Source organism: Dryobates pubescens, chromosome 8, assembly GCF_014839835.1.
Source record: "Dryobates pubescens isolate bDryPub1 chromosome 8, bDryPub1.pri, whole genome shotgun sequence".
In the NCBI taxonomy this organism is placed as follows: Eukaryota; Metazoa; Chordata; class Aves; order Piciformes; family Picidae; genus Dryobates; species Dryobates pubescens.
Window position 1 is genome coordinate 2,753,122 of NC_071619.1, and position 20,939 is coordinate 2,774,060.

At 49.9% G+C, this 20,939-nt stretch overlaps 1 protein-coding gene across 1 annotated transcript; it reads left to right on the top strand.

Annotated features, from left to right (window-relative positions):
• Positions 1-17,169, top strand: SFXN4 (sideroflexin 4). Its single transcript, XM_054163751.1, has 14 exons — positions 1-104; positions 212-277; positions 2,536-2,610; positions 4,974-5,000; positions 5,115-5,169; positions 5,961-5,986; positions 8,182-8,232; positions 8,322-8,387; positions 8,916-8,984; positions 10,736-10,826; positions 11,677-11,792; positions 12,759-12,844; positions 14,669-14,783; positions 16,858-17,169. Exons 1-14 carry the CDS (start codon positions 66-68, stop codon positions 16,933-16,935), a joined length of 960 nt encoding a protein of 319 aa, XP_054019726.1. The 5' UTR covers positions 1-65; the 3' UTR covers positions 16,936-17,169.
• The last annotated feature ends 3,770 nt before the right edge of the window (positions 17,170-20,939 follow it).

Consider the following 20,939-nt stretch of genomic DNA (forward strand, 5'->3'; position numbering starts at 1 on the left):
CGGGCGGAAGGTGCAGCAGCCGGACCGTCCCCCGGCGGCTGCTTTCCGGCGCTCGCCGCGGCTCAATGGACGCCAACCTGCAGTTCTGGAGGACGGAGGGCCAGGTCAGGGGCTGGGGGAGCCGGAGCGGGGCCGGGGAGGGCAGGCGGGAGAGCGCAGCTCGGGCGGGCTGCTCTCCAAATCACCTCTCTCTGAAACGTGTCTTTCTCAGTCTTTTTTCCAGAGGTTTCTCCTCTGGCTGGACGCCTTGGATCCCCTGCTGCTCCTGAAGTCCTCCGTGAGTACCGCGGCTCGACCTCGTCGCCTGTGTGTTGGCAGCCGCGGCTGGCGGCAGCGGTGGCGGGAGGGACGCGCGTGGTGGGCAGGGTGGGGACTCGCCCCCCTGCCCTTGGCGCTGGCATGTCCCTCCAAGACCATGCGGGACAGCAGCACCTCAGCGCCAGCAGCTTAGTGTCCACAAAGGGTCTGGAAGATTAGCAATTATAGGGTGGGTTGTGTTGGAAGGGACCTTAAATGTCATCTAGTTGCAACCCTCTGCCAAGGGCAGGGACACCTTCTTCCACCAGAGCAGGTTGCTCAGTGCCCCATCCAGCCTGCTATCCACTGCCTCTCTGGGCAACCCGTTCCAGTGCCTCACCACCCTCACGTTAGGAGGGAAGAATTCCCTCCTAATATCCACTTCAGATCAAGTCTCTTTGAGTTTAATCTCACAGTTGACCTTACAAACGTTGACATTGCTAATGCACAAAATAATACTCTTGAAAGGCTTCTGAAGAAAAATTGAATCCATATGTACATGAAATACATGTCTGCAATTTTGTACAGAACTAGTTAAAACAAAAGGCATTTCTAGACACTCCTGTTTTCAGCAGTCCTCTTAAGACCATGGCTGTGGTGCCAACATTTGAATTAACCTAATCAGATGAGGAGAAAGTTCTTCACAGAAAGAGTAATTGGCCACTGGAGTGTGCTGCCCAGGGAGGTGCTGGAGTCACCATCCCTGGAGGTGTTCCAAAAAGGCTTGGATGTGGCAGTTGGAGCCATGGGTTAGTTGTCAGGAGGTGTTGGCTGACAGGTTGGACTTGATCTCTGAGATCTTTTTCAGCCTTACTGACTGTGTGATTCTAAGAGTCAGGAGATGAAGTGAGCAGCTGGACAGGCTGTTACTAAATACAGGCAGCTGCTGGCGAGCTCCTGCTGGGGAACTGTCACAGCTTCAGAGAGGGCAGGTTTGCTGAAGGGGACAGGTTTCACATCACAGGCACCCAGAGTCTCTGCTGGCTCATCCACTTATCCATCCTGTGGTGCAGCACTTTGATTCGCCTCTGAGTGGCTGTACAGAAAGGAAGCCTCTCCTAAGAGGGAACACACCTAATGTAAGGCCTTTTTTATACCAGAGGATTATTATTGGCATTTTCTCATTGATAATTCTGGAAAGTGTGACACTAATTGCATTGTTGTTCATAAATTGTAGCTTCTCAATTTCTGACACTGTCATAACAGCAACATTCTGGGGAAGAGGTTTGGGGGTTTTGGGGTCAAGCCACTTCTGTATAGTTTTGCCAGGGGTGACAGAGGAAAAAGCACTGTATGAGAGCCAATTGGTTGGTCAGTATTGATTGATTGTCTAAGCCTACCTGTGCTCCATCATTAAAAGCTTAAGCTAAGTGTAAAGGCAGAGTGGAAGATGCAAATCTTGACCACACATTCATGAACCTGCAGGAAAACCCAGTGGTCTTGTGACTAATTTCTGGGAATGTAAAAAATCTAGTTTGGGAGGTTGGTCTCTTCTCCCAGGCAACCAGCACCAGAACAAGGGGACACAGTCTCAAGCTGTGCCAGGGGAGGTTTAGGCTGGAGCTCAGGAAGAAGTTCTACACAGAGAGAGTGATTGCCCATTGGAATGGGCTGCCTGGGGAGGTGGTGGAGTCACCATCACTGGAGGTGTTCAGGAGGAGACTTGATGGGGTGCTTGGTGCCGTGGGTTAGTTGATTAGGTGGTGTTGGATGATAGGTTGGATGTGATGATCTTGAAGGTCTCTTCCAACCTGGTCTGGTCTGGTCTATCCTATCCTATCCTATCCTATCCTATCCTATCCTATCCTATCCTATCCTATCCTATCCTATCCTATCCTATCCTATCCTATCCTATCCATCCTATCCCAACATAGCAGCCTAGGTGTCTGTGGGGGATGTCAAATTGGTTGTCTTGGTGGCAGATCTTTGAATTCACCAGCCCACACGTGGGCAACTTTTAAGTCCAAGAATAATGCTTTTGATTTCATGGAGGCTTTTTATGTGCTGAGACTTCATATGCATTTTTATTTCTGAGTGGAAGGCTTCAGGCAGCCTGAATAACCTCAACATTTGTTGTGACTGTGAATTAGTTGTGTGTTGAGATGTATCCTTGCTTGGCATTCTAGCTTTGCATTTAATGTGCCCCATAACTGATGCATTGCACTGTAGACTTACTGACACTTGAGTTATGTTTTTCTCATTAGCTTTTTTTCTTCTTTTTTTTCCCCTCAAATACAGGATGAAATAAGAAGCAACAGGTGCTTGCTACAAGACAGTGTAAAGGCAGCAAGTGAGCCCATACAGGATGATCAGGTATCTTGAAATGCAGTTTATAGAACATAAAAACCTTTTCTTTTCCCCTCATGGCTGAAATAGTTGCTGTTAGTGTAAGATCCAGCAGAGAAGAATGCTGAGCTTCAGATAGGAGGGATGGGACAAGACAAGAAAAACTCATTGCCACAGAGAGGTTTTCTAATCTCTGACTCTGGTAGGAGTGGCTTTGGATGGCTGCTGGTGCCCAGTGGCAGTGCTGGCTTGCATGGCTGCTGGTGCCCAAGGGCAGTGCTGGTTTGCATGGCTGCTGGTGCCCAGTGGCAGTGCTGGTTTGCATGGCTGCTGGTGCCCAATGGCAGTGCTGGTTTGGATGGCTGCTGGTGCCCAGTGGCAGTGCTGGTTTGGATGGCTGCTGGTGCCCAGTGGCAGTGCTGGTTTGGATGGCTGCTGGTGCCCAAGGGCAGTGCTGGTTTGCATGGCTGCTGGTGCCCAGTGGCAGTGCTGGTTTGCATGGCTGCTGGTGCCCAAGGGCAGTGCTGGTTTGGATGGCTGCTGGTGCCCAGTGGCAGTGCTGGTTTGCACGGCTGCTGGTGCCCAGTGGCAGTGCTGGTTTGGATGGCTGCTGGTGCCCAGTGGCAGTGCTGGTTTGGATGGCTGCTGGTGCCCAAGGGCAGTGCTGGTTTGGATGGCTGCTGGTGCCCAAGGGCAGTGCTGGTTTGGATGGCTGCTGGTGCCCAATGGCAGTGCTGGTTTGGATGGCTGCTGGTGCCCAGTGGCAGTGCTGGTTTGGATGGCTGCTGGTGCCCAGTGGCAGTGCTGGTTTGGATGGCTGCTGGTGCCCAAGGGCAGTGCTGGTTTGGATGGCTGCTGGTGCTCAATGGCAGTGCTGGTTTGCATGGCTGCTGGTGCCCAGTGGCAGTGCTGGTTTGGATGGCTGCTGGTGCCAAATGGCAGTGCTGGTTTGGATGGCTGCTGGTGCCCAGTGGCAGTGCTGGTTTGCATGGCTGCTGGTGCCCAGTGGCAGTGCTGGTTTGCATGGCTGCTGGTGCCCAATGGCAGTGCTGGTTTGGATGGCTGTTGGTGCCCAGTGGCAGTGCTGGTTTGCATGGCTGCTGGTGCCCAATGGCAGTGCTGGTTTGCATGGCTGCTGGTGCCCAAGGGCAGTGCTGGTTTGCATGGCTGCTGGTGCCCAAGGGCAGTGCTGGTTTGCATGGCTGCTGGTGCCCAGTGGCAGTGCTGGTTTGGATGGCTGCTGGTGCCCAGTGGCAGTGCTGGTTTGGATGGCTGCTGGTGCCCAGTGGCAGTGCTGGTTTGGATGGCTGCTGGTGCCCAGTGGCAGTGCTGGTTTGGATGGCTGCTGGTGCCCAGTGGCAGTGCTGGTTTGCATGGCTGCTGGTGCCCAAGGGCAGTGCTGGTTTGGATGGCTGCTGGTGCCCAATGGCAGTGCTGGTTTGGATGGCTGCTGGTGCCCAAGGGCAGTGCTGGTTTGGATGGCTGCTGGTGCCCAGTGGCAGTGCTGGTTTGGATGGCTGCTGGTGCCAAATGGCAGTGCTGGTTTGCGTGGCTGCTGGTGCCAAATGGCAGTGCTGGTTTGCGTGGCTGCTGGTGCCCAGTGGCAGTGCTGGTTTGCATGGCTGCTGGTGCCAAATGGCAGTATCATCATCCTGAAGAGTGCTAGTTTGTGTGCCAGAGAGCTGAGATTAAAACATGCTCTCAGCTCACTCTAGGAATCACTGTTCTAAGCTTCTCTGTTCTTAGTTGGGCTGATGGTAGAGGTAGGTGATAAAGAGGTGAAGTGCTTACTGAGCTCATTTGGAATCTCAGGTTGGTTTGGTTTCAGATCTCATAAAAAGGAGCAGTAGCAGTACTTGGGTGGCAAACTTCCTCATGGAGTTGCTGGAAAGCAGTGCTAAGCCCTGGCTTCCTTAGGAAGAGCCTTTCTTCTGATTCCCTGTGGGCTTGCCTCTTTCCACATGGCATTCAGTACCTTCTGTGTCAAAAGTCTGAGAGGAGGAATAAAAATGTGTGTGATTCCAGAGAAGCTGAAGTGTTACCAGAAGTGTTTAAGGGTGTTAGCCACGTGTAAGGGTTGCTGGTTTCTGCTTTGAAATGCCTGCCAGCATCACCTATTTTAAAATGAGCCCAGTGTGTGCTTGGGTGCTGTAACACAGCACATGAGGTGGAAGTTACACTCAACAATGAGTGCAGAGATACTTTAGGGGAAAAAGTAACTGAAGGGGTGGCTACATATTTCTCTATCTATGGCACTCCTTATATGGAGTCATTGGAAAAGAATGCTCCCAGTTATTGTACAAAAACTGAAAGTCTAGTAAACTTAGAGCTAAGATTTTGCTCAGTCCCTGCTGAAACTGCATTACTAACCTCACTGTCTAATTGTTTAGACCAGACAAGCCTTCCTGCTAAGCCTGGTAAGTTTACCAGATGTTTTTATATCTACATAATGTATCTATTCCCCTCCTCCTTTTTTTTGACTGAAGCATGACAAAAGTGGTCTAATTTGCCTTCCTCCCTTGCTTTCTAAGTCCAGTGTGCAGCCTGATACAGACCATATAATTCCCATTTTGTGCAGACCTCCAGGTAAGTTCCCTTAAGGGAAGTTCTGTGCATGACTGAAGCATCAAAGGGGATTAGCTCACAGCAAATAGCCACTGTGGTACTACAGTGTTACTCCTCTCCACACAGAAGAGCAAGCAGACTCTTACTTCTGGGAGTTGCATTGTCATGTCTGTTGAAGACTTATTTATTCCTACCTTCCTCTTGAGGATTTTTCCCCCCAGTTTATCTGCTCAGCTAGATGGAAACAGTCTGACCAGTCTTGGTTTCTTGTCACTGCAGAATGAGTTCCCAAATCCCTTGAGGTGAAAAACCCTACTCTAAGCTGAGTTTCCACTCAGTGGATGTGACTGCTGTATGGATTTACTTGCTGTGGTGGCAGATAAAGTCTGCTTGGGTTGTTCAGGGAGCCAGGACAGCACAGGTTGTTAATCAGACAGAGCCATGCTTAGGCCATTTACTCATTATCTCCTCTGGCCACTCTGAGCTGAGGCAGCTGTTGTTGCCACCCAGTCTCTTTGTGAACAGAAAGCTGCATTTCAGTCCAGGAGTCAGTTGTGCAGTTTCCAAGGTGCCATGCTGGGTGGAGTTCACAAGGGCTCCTTTTGGCTATAAGCTGTGAGCATATTCTGGCTTTTTGAATGAGGAATGAGAGGTGAAGTTAGAAGTTAAGTCCTTGGTGATGGTTTTGTGGGCAGTGTTTTGCTTAGAGCTGAAACTGGAGGGGGGAAGGTAGGGGAGTTTTCTGCTCAAAACCATCCAGCTGGACTCACAACATTATTTTTTCACTGAAACCAAGTTTTCTTTCTTTTTAGCCTTCCTGCCCATATCTCTTCCATTGGTGAGTAATCATGAAGGATGCTGGCCTACCACATGGCTTACATTCTACATTATTCCAAAGCCAGGGAGAGAGGATTTTAGGCTTCTTAGTTGTATTTGCAGCACAAGCTTTTAAAAGGACACCTGTTCTATGGCAAGTGCTGAGTAACATAGAAACTGAGCCCTAAAGGAGTCTCATGGGAAGCTCAAACCTGCCTTCAGCAGTATTGAAAGAGATGTTCATGCCTGAAAGCTTTCTGCTGCAGGGTGGTGTTTACTTAGCAGTGAGAGCAAGGCCTGGTTTTGGTCTGTTTAACTTCAGAGAACTGTAACTGCAGAAAGAAGGAGTCAGAGCTTTGTGTTCTGTGTTTCACAGGCTCACAGGATGTTAGGGCTTGGAAAGGACCTCCAGAGATCATTGAGTCCAGCCCCCCTGCCACAGCCGGACCATAGAATCCAGCACAGGTCACACAGGAACACATCCAGATGGGTCTGAAAAGTCTCCAGAGAAGGAGACTCCACAGCCTCTCTGGGGAACCTGTTCCAGTGCTCTGTGACCCTCCCAGTGAAGAAGTTCCTCCTCATGTTGAGGTGGAACCTCCTGTGCAGGAGTTTCTATCCATTGCCCCTTGTCCTGTCACAGGGTGCAGCTGAGCAGAGCCTTTCAGAGTATGATTTTCTTTCTTCTGTAGGTGGAGCATTTGCAAGTGGGAAATGGTGTTGTCAAGAAAGTACAAAAGACAGAAGCTCTTGTGGCAGTGCTCAAAAATGGCACCATTTTGCTCCATCACACTTGTAGCTGTAAAGATATGCATATTTATTCATTCAGATGTGTTTGCCTTTAGTTTTGGCCTCTGAGCATGCCTGCTGAGGTCTGGCATGCCATATAGAGATTACAACCTCAGCTTACAGAGCTTTGCTGGAAAGTATAGTGAAAGTCTTGATGGCTGTTCAATTCTTTAAGAACAGTAATATCATGAACAGAAACATTTCCTTTTATATATATATCTGTCTTTCTATGAAGAACTTCTTCCCAACATCCAGCCTGAACCTCCCCTGGCACAGCTTGAGACTGTGTCCTCTTGTTCTGGTGCTGGTTGCCTGGGAGAAGAGACCAACCCCCACCTGGATACAACCTCTCTTCAGGGAGTTGTAGAGAGCAAGAAGGTCTCCCCTGAGCCTCCTCTTCTCCAGGCTAAGCAACCCCAGCTCCCTCAGCCTCTCCTCACAGGGCTGTGCTCCAGACCCCTCCCCAGCTTTGTTGCCCTTCTCTGGACACCTTCCAGCAACTCAACATCTTTCCTGAACTGAAGAGCCCAGAACTGGACACAGGACTCAAGGTGTGCCCTAACCAGTGCTGAGTACAGGGGCAGAATAACCTCCCTTGTCCTGCTGGCCACACTGTTCCTGCCGCAGGCCAGGATGCCATTGGCCTTCTTGGCCACCTGGGCACACTGCTGGCTCATGTTCAGCCTATTATCAACCAGTACCCCCAGGTCCCTTTCTGCCTGGCTGCTCTCAGCCACTCTGACCCCAGCCTGTAGCATTGCAGTTGATCCACTGATAGTAAATGAAACACTGATCCTCCTCTGAGGCTTTGGACATTCCCTGTGCTTCTCTTACTCGATATTTGCTTTATCTTGATTGACTCTGAGAGTGTTCCACACCTTGAGCTTGGTAGGTCAGACCTCAAGAAAGGCTTGTGGTTCAGTGTCTGAGTTTGAGAAGGAGTTGGGAAGTACCTGTTAAAGACTCTGACCTTCAGTTCAATCTGCTGTCTATATCCCCAGCAGTGAAAACAATCTGCCCTTCTCTCAGTCATTTCTTTACTTACATTTTTATTACCTTGGTTGGTTTAGTTGCATCTGTTTAGGCTTCACAGGTACAAATGCTTTTGGTTTAGGCTAAGAAAGCATCTTCCTCAAATATCCTTGCCCACAGTGTTTTAATCACTGTGTTTCTGGGGTTTATATTGGATAGAAAAAGTGAGTGTGCCACATCTGTAGCAAGCAAGTGTGTAGCCTAGAACCAAGGCAAATGGCCTCAGATGCTGACTGCAGCCCTTGCTGTGGCAATTCACTCTGTGCTGTAGGCAACCACTGCTCACCACAAACTGCTGGGATCACAGAATCACAGAAACATTCAGGTTGGAGTAGACCACAGCACAGAATAGAAAAGATCATCAAACTTCATTTTCTTGTGGGGTTTTCCTTTCAGGTTGTCCTTTCATCTGTGCAGCTCCAAGCAAAGCACAATTTTTTTTACCAGGTAATTGCCTCTCTCTTTCTGTCTCCTTTCTCAAGTCTTCTGGGCTCCATCCCAGATTCAGATTTGTTTGTACTCTCTTGTTTCTGCAGTTTGCATTTCACACACACACCACAGTGTTCACCCTGCTGAATGGAAACCACACTGCAAAGGCTGAGGTAGGTGTTGGGTTTTGGTTTTGAAAGCAGCTTCGTTGTGCAAGACCATTCTCACAGGCTCACAGCGTGTTAGGGGTTGGAAGGGACCTCTGGAGATCAAGTCCAGCCCCCCTGCCAGAGCAGGACCATAGAATCCAGCACAGGTCACACAGGAATGCATCCAGACAGGGCTGGAAAGGCTCCAGAGGAGCCTCCACAACCTGTCTGGGGAGCCTTACAGTAATGAAGTTCTTCCTGTGCTGTATTTTGTGTCCATCACCCCTTGTCCTATCCCAGGGCACAAGTGAGCAGAGGCTGTCCCTGCCCCTTCCTGATCCCCAGCCCTCAGATTACAGACATTGATCAGATCCCCTCTCAGTCTTCTCCTCTCCAGACTAACCAGCCCCAGGTGTCTCAGCCTTTCCTCACAGGGCAGTGCTCCAGTCCCTTCAGCATCCCTGCAGCCCTCCATTTTCCCCATGCTGAGCATGATGTGCCAGTGGGTTACAGATGCACAATTTCTGGAGTGTTTTCTTTTGTCTTTCTCAGGGGTACTCACTTCCAGAAAAGCAGATCTACCTCGGCTTGGGAGCCATTTCCTATGCATCCTGTGTTGGGGTGAGGATTTCCTCAGTGATTCCTTTCCTAACAATCTCTGCTGAGAAGGAGTAGGCACTGAGACAGTCAAACTGCCAGATAGCCTTCAGGGCTGTGCTCTGATGCTCTGCTATCTTGCCCCAGAACTGTTCAGATTAAGGTCATTTTCCTGATCATGTGACAGCCAATACCTTGGCTTCCTCTGATGTGTCTTCTTCTGTCCTTTATTACTCTGCAAGCTTAAAACACCCTGGGTGGTGAGAGGAAATGAGCAGAGTTTATGAACACAGAATGACTCAGTGAGTCACATAGCTGACTTGGAATGTGGTGCTGTGGGAGAGCTCTGTCTTGCTCTAAACAAGTGGTGAGGTCTGCAGGAATCAGTACTGGATAGTTAGCTCAGATCCCAGAGAGGGCTTAGCCACTAACATAGGGCACTGACAGCAGGTAGATTTTCCTTGCAGGAGGAAGGGCTGCTTGGCTAACTCTCTGCTCTGCTGGAATTGGAATTGGTGGTTTCTGGGGTTCACTACACCAGGATGAGCTCTGCTGTGCTCATGACACTCACTGCAAGTGTAGGTACCCCTGTGCTGCATTCCCTCACTCTCCACACCAAACAGTGAATTTCGTAAGCCTTCTGCCAATAAAATAGAGCTGCTCCTCCTTTTGTTAGGGGGTCTTTCACCTCTGTCCCCTAGGCAAAACAGTTGGGCCACGGCACTCCGGACTTAGGGCTGGGGAAGCAGCTATGCCTGTGGGTCAAAGTGGGACTTTTTGCCTTTCATCCTCCAAGGGGGACTCTGAGCACTTGCTGATGTCCTGGCCATTTATTCCTAAAGGAAAATTCCTGCCAGAGTATTATGGGAATATAGAACTGAGCTGAAGCTAGAGAGAATAATCAGGGACAAATACACCGGGTGTCCTGTTGGGGAGAGAGCAGTAGGTGTCACAAGACAGCTGGAAAAGATGCCCAAGGAATATTAGGCAGAGATACTGGTGTGGTTTGGATCTCTTTTCATAGAATCATGGAATTGTTAGGGTTGGAAGGGACCTCAAGGGTAGGGTAGGGTAGGGTAGGGTAGGGTAGGGTAGGGTAGGGTAGGGTAGGGTAGGGTAGGATAGGATAGGATAGGATAGCATAGAATAGAATAGAATAGAATAGAATAGAATAGAATAGAATAGAATAGAATAGAATAGAATAGAACAACAGGTTGGAAGAGACCTTCATTCATCTAGAGATCATTCATCTAGTTCCAACCCCCCTGCCATGGCCAGGGACACCTCACACTAGAACAGGTTGCTCACAGCCACATCCAGCCTGGCTGCAAAAACCTCCAGGGATGAGGCTTCCACCACCTCCCTGGGCAACCTGTGCCAGGCTCTCACCACCCTCATGGGGAAGAACTTCTTCCTCACATCCAATCTGAATCTACCCATTTCTGGTTTTGCTCCATTCCCCCCAGTCCTATCACTCCCTGACACCCTCAAAAGTCCCTTCATTTGTATTCCTACTGCTGTTGTGCCCTGCATCATAATGTTTAATGCTGGTTTAATCATTGTATTTTGTATTCTGACCCAGCAGAGTGATCTCAGATACCTTCAGTATCTAGACCCCACGTGGTGTTTGTGGGAATGTTAAGCCAAGGCATTTTATCTGTTTTTATAGAGGGTAATTCTGCACTGAGTGAGAGATCTGCTCCCTGACTGTTGCCTGTGCTGAGGTACTGCACACTTTGTTAACAGAAGGTGTCTGCTTGCTCTCACTGCCTTAGGCTTTTCCTCTGGTCTTCATGAACCGTTACATGTCGAAGAATCCCTTAGGACAACTGATCGTCAAAAACCTTCTGCATGCTCCTCTGCTTGGTGAGTCCAGAGGAAGCACCTCATGCAGCTGGGCCATTTCCTGTCCCAGTCTGACTGCAGAATTCTCCTGCCCTTGCACAGATGGGGTCTGGCTGTTTCCTAGTCGCTCTCTCTGCCAGCCTTAGCTGGATGCTGAGGGTCAGCACTCGCTGCTCAGTGTGGCTGACCTGTATTTGCTGCCTGCTGGGTTTTGGTTTCAGAGCTGCAGGCACTCTTCTGACCTTTGTATGCATGGCATGCAACTGTTTCTCCAGAGACATCCAAGGATGCAGTTGGCATTTTCTAATTTGGCTCAGACACCAGTGATGGGCCTGTGGGTGGATGATTTACAGGTGCCTTGTAAAGCTGGAACTGAAATGTTGTCATCTAGAACCTAGCTGAAGCACTGCCACTTGTGACAGAGACAGAGAGGAGTGCTGTAATGGAGCATAATAGAGCCAGTGTTCCCCTGGCACCCTCCTGTTCAACTCAGGGATGCAGTCTCTACTTTAAGTCTGTTCCCTTCAGGGTCTTGTTTTCTGTGCTGGATTTTGCACTGAGCAGCACAAAAACTCTCCACAACACAACTCCCTCTCTTTTCTCTTAAGAACCCTTGGTTTGAGCTGGCTGGCAGGGACTGAAAGCTCCAAGCCTGTAATGATAAAGCACCTTTTAGGTTTGGGCCTTAAAGCCTCACTCAGACTTCTGACACAGAAGTTCAAAGCCCAAGCAGATTTTGATGGGACCTTCTCTTGTTAAGCTGTCAGGTCATTCAGTTGAACTGGAAATGTAAAATGCACATGATGAGGAGTGTTACTATTGAGACAGTGCTTTGGGATCTTCTAAAGCAAAATCCTCTTTAACTCTGCAGGCTTGATGAGTGCATTCACTGTGGCAGTGGTGAGAAGCCCAGAATTTGAGAATGGAATTGAAGTGATGGACAGGAATGGCAGCGTTGTAGGAGTGTCAAAGAAGGCTGGTGAGAAGGTAAGTGAGAAGGGGGAGGCCTCTCTTGGCTTGCCTTTCATTCCCTCCTAAGAGCTGGATGTGATGCTGAGAGTAGGTAAGAGTTAGATATGTTGGAAGGAAGAACCCCAGCTCAGATGATGAATCTTTGGGAAGGCTTGGAGAAGGTCTTTGGAAGCAGGTTGGCACTGTCAAAACTTCCAGGGTTGGCAGCTTCCCCAGCTCAATATACCAAGTTCCAGAGCTGAGCTCCAGAGACTACTGCAGGCATTTCTGCTTTCCCTGGTCACCTCAGAAGGAGATTTCTTGCACCTTCTGCTGGGCACCTCAGAGAAAAGCCCTGTGTTGTACATACCACAGGCACCTTCTGCAGTGGGAATGTTGCTTAAAGGCTCTGGCTTCCAAAGGGTATTGCCCTGACCTGCAGTGTGCTGCTGCGTTTCATCCTTGGGCTCCACTTGCTGACTCTCTGTTTGCTCCTTGCTTTGCTCATCAACATCCATTACAGAGCCTGCCACAAGAACTAGAGCAAGGAGTCACATTTTAGGTGCTGTCAGTGCCCCTCCCTTCCTGTGCTGCTGTCCAGAGGGAAGGAAACAGCTAGAGGAACAGCTGGAGAGAGAAGTTCAGATGTCAGAGCAGTTAAGATGCCCAGAAGGTACAACCACTTGGAGCAAGTTCAGCACAACTTCAGGAAACCAAACCTCAGCAAAAAGATTATCCTGGTAGGAAAGCTGGCTGTGGCCTCAAGAGTTTCAGCTCCCTTTGAAGACATTTCTCAGTCACAAGTGGAATCTTTGCCTCTTGAAGGAGTTTAGTTTCCATTTCAGGAAGAATTCCTTGTTACAGGAAATGTTTCTACCCCTCATTAACCTGCTGCTGAAAGCTCCAGAGCTTTAAGACAGAGAAGTGCTGAAAGAGCCACACAGGTTCTCAGGCTGCACAGAGTGCTGCTTTAACAACTTTTCTTTCTCTCTCTCCCTGGAGGCCGTTAGAGAAACAGCTCTGTCGAGAGCAGTCTTGTTTGGGACAACATTCTTCCTGCCAGCTGTGCTGATGTCCTTTGTGGAAAGGTAGGAGTCCATTTAGATAAGTTAATGCATGTGGTTACCTCCACATCACAATACAGATACAGAATTAACCAGGTTGGAAGAGACCTTAGAGATCATCAAGTCCAACCTATCCCCCAACACCATCTAATCAACTAAACCATGCCACCAAGTGCCTCAGCCAGGCTCTTCTTAAACACATTCAGGGATGGTGACTCCACCACCTCCCTGGGCAGCACATCCCAATGGCCAATCTCTCTTTCTTCCTAACATCCAGCCTAAACCTCCCCTGGCACAGCTTGAGACTGTGTCCTCTTGTTCTGGTGCTGGTTGCCTGGGAGAAAAGACCAACCCCCACCTGGCTGCAACCTCCCTTCAGGGAGTTGTAGATGGCAAGAAGGTCTCCCCTGAGCCTCCTCTTCTCCAGGCTAAGCCACCCCAGCTCCCTCAGCCTCTCCTCACAGGGCTGTGCTCCAGACCCCTCACCATGCACTGAGGGCTTGCAGGAGATTGTGTAAAGCTCTGAGGATTTCCTCTCTACTCCCACACAGGAAACATGTTTGTGCTCTCCTGACAGGCTGGGTTCCAGCACCTATTTGAGCCCCAGTGTCAAGGCTGTTCACAGCTTAGATATGTTTCTAAAGAGGTCACATGGCACGTGAATTTCCAACTAGAACTGGATCCCAGCTTCCACATGGTTATCCATATATATGGATCTCTTGGAGAGGGTCCAGAGGAGTGCCACAAAGATGGTCAGAGTACTGGAGCACCTCTGCTGTGAGGACAGGCTGAGAGAGTTGGGGTTGTTCAGCCCAGAGAAGAGAAGGCTCCAGGGAGACCTTACAGTGGCCTTCCAGTACCTGAAGGGGACCTCCAGGAAAGCTGGAGTGGGACTGTTTGTAAGGGCCTGTGGTGACAGGACAAGGGGCACTGGTTTTAAACTAAGCAGGGTAGATTTAGATTGGACATTAGGAAGAGGTTCTTTACTATCAGGGTGGTGAGACAGTGGAACAGGCTGCCCAGAGAAGTTGTGGGCAGCTTCATCCCTGGAAGTGCTCAAGACCAGGCTGGTTGAGGCCTTTGAGCAACGTGGTCCAGTGGAAGGGTGGTCCCTGTCCATGGCAGGGGGGTTGAAACTAGATGATCTTTAAGGTTCCTTCCAACCCAGACCATTCTGTGATTCTATGATACTGTAAAACATGTTCTTGCAGCCTTTGGAAACCTCATGGCATAAGAATTTGTATGCTTTGTGAGAGAGTTGTTAGCCTGCCTTGGGTGTTTGGGGCAGAGATCACCAATGCCAGTCACACAGGTAGGGATCACTGATCTCCTGTGATTTGCTATTGCCTAAATCATTTCCCTACCCCTACTTTTTTCCAGCTTCAGGGGCTTCTGTTACTGAAGACATAAATGCAGATGTGAGAGAAAACTGTGAATGTGTATTGAGTAGTAGCTTTTTGCACAGGGCTAAGTGGGAGTGCCAAGAGGAACTGAATCTGAAAGGAAAGAGGGTGTAATGCAAGAAAAATGGCAAGTCAAAGAACTGAGCCACTTGCAAGCACTACTGCACTTCCCTTCCTTTTGTCACTTGGATTTTCTTCACCTTGCATTGACAGTCTGGGCTTGGGGCATGCTGCAGCCAAATACAAAATCAAAGGGAAGGACAGGATGGCAGGAGTAAGAACACAGGAAGTAAAGAGGCATCGTCAGGATTTGTCAGCCTAGGGCATTACTCATGTCGGTGCAACTCCAACCACTACACTAGTAGCCAATGCTCTTTGTCTCACCAGCAGGTGGTTTTTCAAGGCCAAACTGACACAGTTGTGTTTATTTTGATGTCTTGGACAGAACAAAACTTGCAAAAACTCCCCGTGCTCTGGCTTCAGTGAGGATGCTTCTCATTACCTCGGTGCTGGCAGGGATGCTGCCAGTGTCCCTTAGTCTGTACCCTCAGTGTGGGGAGGTAAGTCCTTTCCCAGCAGCTGATTCAGGAGCAGGGTTATATTAAAGAGTCCTTCCCTAACTGTGCCCAGCTGTCTTCAGGTCACCAAGAAGAAAATCAATAGGGTTAATGTGGTGGTGTGTCTGAAATGGGGCAGCAGGGCCCCGTGCTTGTGAGGGCCTTGCTAGGTCTAAGCTGCCAGGTGTGGTCTTTATCTGTGCACTTTCCAATGTAGATGTATCAGATTTGCACAAGGCTGAAGCAGGCAGGGTCAGGAGGGCTGTCTTAGAGGATAAAACTGAGGCTCCACCAGCGCTGTCATCAGTCCTGCTTCGAGGAAGGAGAGATGTAAATGAGTTTGTTCTCTCGTGCAAGGTCAGCATGAGCTCCTTGGAGAGGTAAACCAGCTCACAGCTCCTCACTGAGCTGAGGAGGGTAGTCTCTTCCCTGGCAAGGAACTCCTTCCTGGCAGGTTTTAAATGGAGAAGTAGCCCTTGAACCTGGGGCTTTGAAGAAAGCCAAGTGAGAGAGTAGCCCAGGGTTCCTTTCTGCATGTATTTCCTCCTTCCTGTCAGCACAGAAAAATCACAGACTGGACCCTTGCAGTTTTCAGTGGCTTCTTTCATTTGCCTGAACACTCTGGCAGGGAAGTCTCTCTTAGATTTCTTAATCTCTTCTGGCAACAGGAGTAAGCTGAAGAGAAATGAGGGGACTTGTGAGAAATTAGGGCTGGTTGGGTCACAGAATCAGCCAGGTTGGAAGAGACCTCCAGGATCATCAAGTCCAAGTGCTCAGCCCACAGCAGAAATTCTTCTGGGTGAGTCACCCAAATATGCTTAAGAGTTGGATTTGATGATCTTGAAGGTCTTTTCCAACCTACAAGTCTCTGGGATTCCATAGAGAATGGAGATGATGTCCCTAATGCTCTGTTCAGATCTCAGAGATCCAATGTTACATAAACTAGATTTCCTCCCTTCTGTGTGCAGGTGTAGGAAATGTCAAAGAGCAACCCAAAAACCAACCCAAGAAAATCCCTGAGCCTCCCACCCAAAGAAGCCCCAACCCCATAAAGCCTTGCTTCTGAACACAGTACTAAAAGTTGTACCAAGTTTAGGGGAGACTTAACATATTGATGATCTGGACGAGGGCATCGAGTCCATCAGCAGCAAATTTGCTGATGACACCAAGCTGGGGGCAGAAGTTGATCTGCTGGAGGGTAGAGAGGCTCTGCAGAGGGACCTCGACAGGCTGGGCAGATGGGCAGAGTCCAAGGGCAGGAGATTGAACACATCCAAGTGCCGGGTTCTGCACATTGGCCACAGCAACCCCATGCAGAGCTACAGGCTGGGGTCAGAGTGGCTGAGAGCAGCCAGGCTGAGAGGGACCTGGGGGTGCTGGTCGATGGTAGGCTGAACATAAGCCTGCAGTGTGCCCAGGCAGCTAAGAGGGCCAATGGCATCCTGGCCTGCATCAGGAACAGTGTGGCCAGCAGGAGCAGGGAGGTCATTGTGCCCCTGTACACTGCACTGGTTAGGCTGCACCTCGAGTCCTGTGTCCAGTTCTGGGCCCCTCAGTTCAGGAAGGAGGTTGACTTGCTGGAACGAGTCCAGAGAAGAGCAACAAAGTTGGTGAGGGGTTTGGAACACAGCCCTGTGAGGAGAGGCTGAGGGAGCTGGGGCTGCTTAGCCTGGAGAAGAGGAGGCTCAGGGGTGACCTTATTGCTCTCTCCAACTCCCTGAAGGGAGGTTGTAGCCAGCTGGGGGTTGGTCTCTTCTCCCAGGCAACCAGAACAAGAGGACACAGTCTCAGGCTGTGCCAGGGGAGGTTTAGGCTGGATGTTAGGAAGAAGTTCTACACAGAGAGAGTGATTGCCCATTGGAATGGGCTGCTGGAGAGGTGGTGGAATCACCATCACTGGAGGTGTTCAGGAGGAGACTTGATGGGGTGCTTGGTGCCATGGGTTAGTTGATTGGCTGGGTTGGATTGGTTGATAGGTTGGACACGATGATCTTGAAGGTCTCTTCCAAGCTGGTTTATTCTGTTCTGTTCTTAGCAGGCTGTGGTGGGGTTGATTCCCTTTTCCTCTGCCTTGCAGATAAAACGAGCAGACCTGGAACCAGAAATCCTGGCCTCCACAGAAGCAGCAGAGTTATTCTACAACAGGGGACTTTAGAGGCTGGCTGTGATACAGGAACCTGCTCTGGTGGGAGTTCTGAAGGCAGCAACAGTAACTGACTGAATCATGGACTTGTGGAGGTGCCCACAGCCTGGAACCTCTGGCTAACCCTCCCACTGTACAAGATGTTTGTAGCAGGAAGTGCAGCAGCACAGCATTAGGGCACAAGCTGGGTGCTGGGTGCTTCCTCCTCTCATTGATTCCTTAATTAAAAGGCTGCTGACTGCAAAAGGTGGTGGTTCTCTCCAGGAACACAGCTGGGAAAGGCATTAACAGGGTAGTCCTCTGGGTCAAGTTGAGCAGGTTCTTCTCAGAGCACTGACTTTGTGTTCCACTTAGTCACAGCCACTTCAAGGGTGAGAGGTGGGTGAGGCAGCCCTCAGCGTGGTGCCAGGCAGAGCAGTAGTACTGCTTACATTCAGCTGTTTGACATAGGTCAGGCTTGGCTGGAAAGTCTCCCCTGGCTTTCTCACCAGTGGTAGGAGCGATGAAGCCTGCTGCCCCTTGAACTTTAGAAGGTGCTTTTTACACCAAGCCCCTGAGAAATCCTGAGGCTTTGTGACCTTGTGGACAAGGAGGAATGGTCACTTCTGCAGGATGACATTGTTTATCCCAGTGAAAAAGCAAGCTGACTTTTGAAACATGGCACAAGGGTTAGCCTGTTGATCAGTGCACTGATAAACTTTGCTGATCACAGGAAAACAGTTCAGGGAACCAGGGCTGTCTGTGAAGAGCTGCAGAAAGATCTTACAATAGCAGGTGTAAAACCAGGTGAAACACCAAATGGATAAGTGAAAAGGAATGTGCTTGGCAGAGGGGAAAATCCAGCTTCACAGCTAGGCTGTGAGGTGGTTTAACACTAGGAGCAGAATTAGAGGTAGTGGCAGACAGCTCAACACATGACTTAGAAGGTCACAGGAAGTTGGAAGTTAGGAGTTGGAAGGGATCTCTAGAGATCAGTGAGTCCAACCCCCCTGCCAGAACCCTTACCAAAGGGTATTAAAGATACTGAAAGCTGACCTGAAGAGGAGAATGGCCAAAGGTAAGTCACTGAAAGGTATTAAACTCATGGAAACTACACCAGAACTTCGTAAGCTCCACACTGCTCTCACTCACTCTTGTGTCTGGTTCTGGTGGCCACTGGGATTTGGCTGAGTAACTCTTTGGTGCAAGCCAGTACAGCTGCTTTCAGAGGGTCTGCTGACCTGCCAACCAGATCAAGATCAGATCTTCTCCTGGGGAACAGGGTAGAAAGAAGCTCCCCAGGTGTGGCAGGAGACCCTGTGGTTGTGCTAACGATAGGCTGGGGGCACAGAGAGAGGGCTTTAGAGTAACTGAAGATGTTAGGTGAGGTGCTGCTGTGTGTGCCAAAGGTGAATGCACACAAAATAATCTACCAACCACTGCCACACAGCTTTACAAGGACAGCCTCCAAGGCCTGTCAGGGTTTAACTTCCTTAGAGCACACGACACAGGCCACTGCTAGAGGGTTAGATTCCTTTCTGTGGCACTAGGGACCAATGGGTTCCTAATCCACTCCATCCCTGCAGGAAGGCAACAGCACAGGGCGAAGCAAGGGAAGCCAGCAGGCCAAGTCTCTTGCAGGGAAACAGCTCCTGCTGTGCTTTTGGCACTCCACAAAAGCAGGAAGCAGGAGGTTGACTTCATCTTGTGGAGTTCTGCCTGTTTTGAGCCTCCCTCTGACAACTCACAGCAGGGAACCACAGAATGGGCTGGGCTGGAAGGGACCTGGGTCGGAAGGGTCAGATGTGCAAGAGGACAGGGGAGTAAGCCCATCCTAGGGGCCAGTGACTTGAGGGGAGCATGCTGTAAGGTTGTTACAGACAGAATCCTTACTGCCTCCCTGGAAGTGGCAAAGGGTTTGCACCACTCCACTGGAGGTAAGGGATCATTTGGAATCACAGAATGGGCTGGGTTGGAAGGGACCTCCAAAGGTCATCCAGTCCAACCCCCTCTGCAGCCAGCAGCGGCATCCTCAACTAGATCAGGTTGCCCAGAGCCCTCTTGAGCCTCACCTTGGATATCTCCAGGGAAGGGGCCCCAGGCACCTCCCTGGTAACCTGTTGCAGTGTTCCACCACCCTCATGGTGCAAAACTAACATCCAATCTAAATCTGCCCTGCTCTAGTGTGAAGCCACTGCTCCTCATCTTATCAGCAGAGGCCTTTGCAAACAGTCTCTCTCCATCCTTAGTCCTTACTTTGTGGGTCATGTTCCTGAGTACACAGTAAAATCCCCTAAGAGCAGTTATACTGTGTCAGGCTGCAGGTCTGCCTGACCAAGTGGCATCTGCAACAGCAGTCAAAAGGACACAAGCAGCAGCACACCAGGCTGAGCCCTCCTGAGCCAAGGGGACACTAGGGGCACTAGGCTTGCCCTGCTTTTTCCTTAGCCATCAGGATCAGGTGCTCTCAGCCTGCCTCTCAGTGAAGTGTTTTCCCCCTTCCAAATCTGTAATAACTGTGGCACAGCTCACATCCTGCAGCTGTATTCTCCAAAATCCCCTGTCTCTATCAAACCTATCTCAGTGACACGCCAAAGGCAAACCCAGATGGGGTCTAATTCCACTCCCAGTAAACATTAATTGGCACTCCAAAGACCCACTTCTCCCCACTCCTTTTTCACCATCATTTAAGAAGGGCTAAGGTAAATGCAAGTGCCATGAACCACAGTGGAAGCACAAAGTAGCACAACCCACCCCCCAGTGAACCAACAGTAGAGGAAAGCCAACAGATCAAAGAGAACACATCTGTGAGCTCTGAATTGTCATGGTAACTAGACAAGCTATAAATTCTCTGGCACCTCACTTGGATGTTTGAAGCAAAGTGATGTCATTACAACTCTGAGGAAGGCTTCTGGAACAGGCCTGGTAATAGTGTCTGTTATTGCAGCTGCCCACTGTCAGACTCCACCACCAGCTTCTCCCTCAGCACTCCAGTTGAAATTTGTCATATTAAACACAGCCCCCAGCAGGATTATTAACTATCTTCCCCCACACCCCCTTCCCCTCATTCTCAGAAAGGTTTCTAATGGCCCTAACCAGAATGTTCCAGAAGAGGAGGGCAGACACCTGCTGTGTAAATTGTCAGCCTGGGTGGTTCAGCTGCCTCCCAAATCAGGGCAGAGAAAATACATTGGTAAAAAGGCCTTGGCATCCTTGCTCTTGGAATCTAATCATGATGAGACTTAAAACTAGACTGCCAGGACCAGACACCTGGCAGTCTGGAGGGAGAAGTGAGGGGAACAAGCCTAGGAGAAGCAGAAAGGCAGCACATTGGAAGCACTCACAAGTCAGCACTTGGAGGGAAGCCTTCCCCTTTGTAACCTGGAACAGACTAACAACATACCAGCCCAAGGCAGGTCTGTCTCCTGCCTTCAGCACTTGCCTGTGAGTGAGTGACAGTGCAGCAGTGGTGGAACCAGTTCAAGGTGTGGTAAACTACAAGAGGTGGAAGCTTTGAACATCAAGGCAAACACATCTCTCAGTGGCAGCAGTTCCCTGCCTGCCTAGCTTCTCATCTTGACTTTTAGGAAGATGCACTGAGGCTTCCCTGCTCCTTTCATGCAGAACCATGCAAAGCAAATCAAAAGTCAGCCACTCCCATGTCAGGAAGCACTGAGATCAAAGCACTTCCTCAGCTGGAGCTTGTGTCCCGTGGAACCCCCAAGCCTGTAACACAGCCATGCCATTTTCCCTGGAGGAAGGAAGGAAGGTTGCAGGGGAGGGGAGCCCTGCACTGCAGCTCCTCCCCTATCCACAGCTAACACCACACCGTGGGCTGCAGCCTTATTCAGGAAGGAGCTGCTGCCCAGCCTGCACCTCCTCTGGAGTCTCACCTCATTTGGCAGCCACAAGGAATGACCTCACCTGACTACTCAGCCCTCTGAGTCAGACTACAGACAGACAGCTGCCTAGGGAAGGGTATGAGGCAGCACAAGGCAGCTGTGAGCTTCCTGGCTTGGATTTATCTAGACATTTAG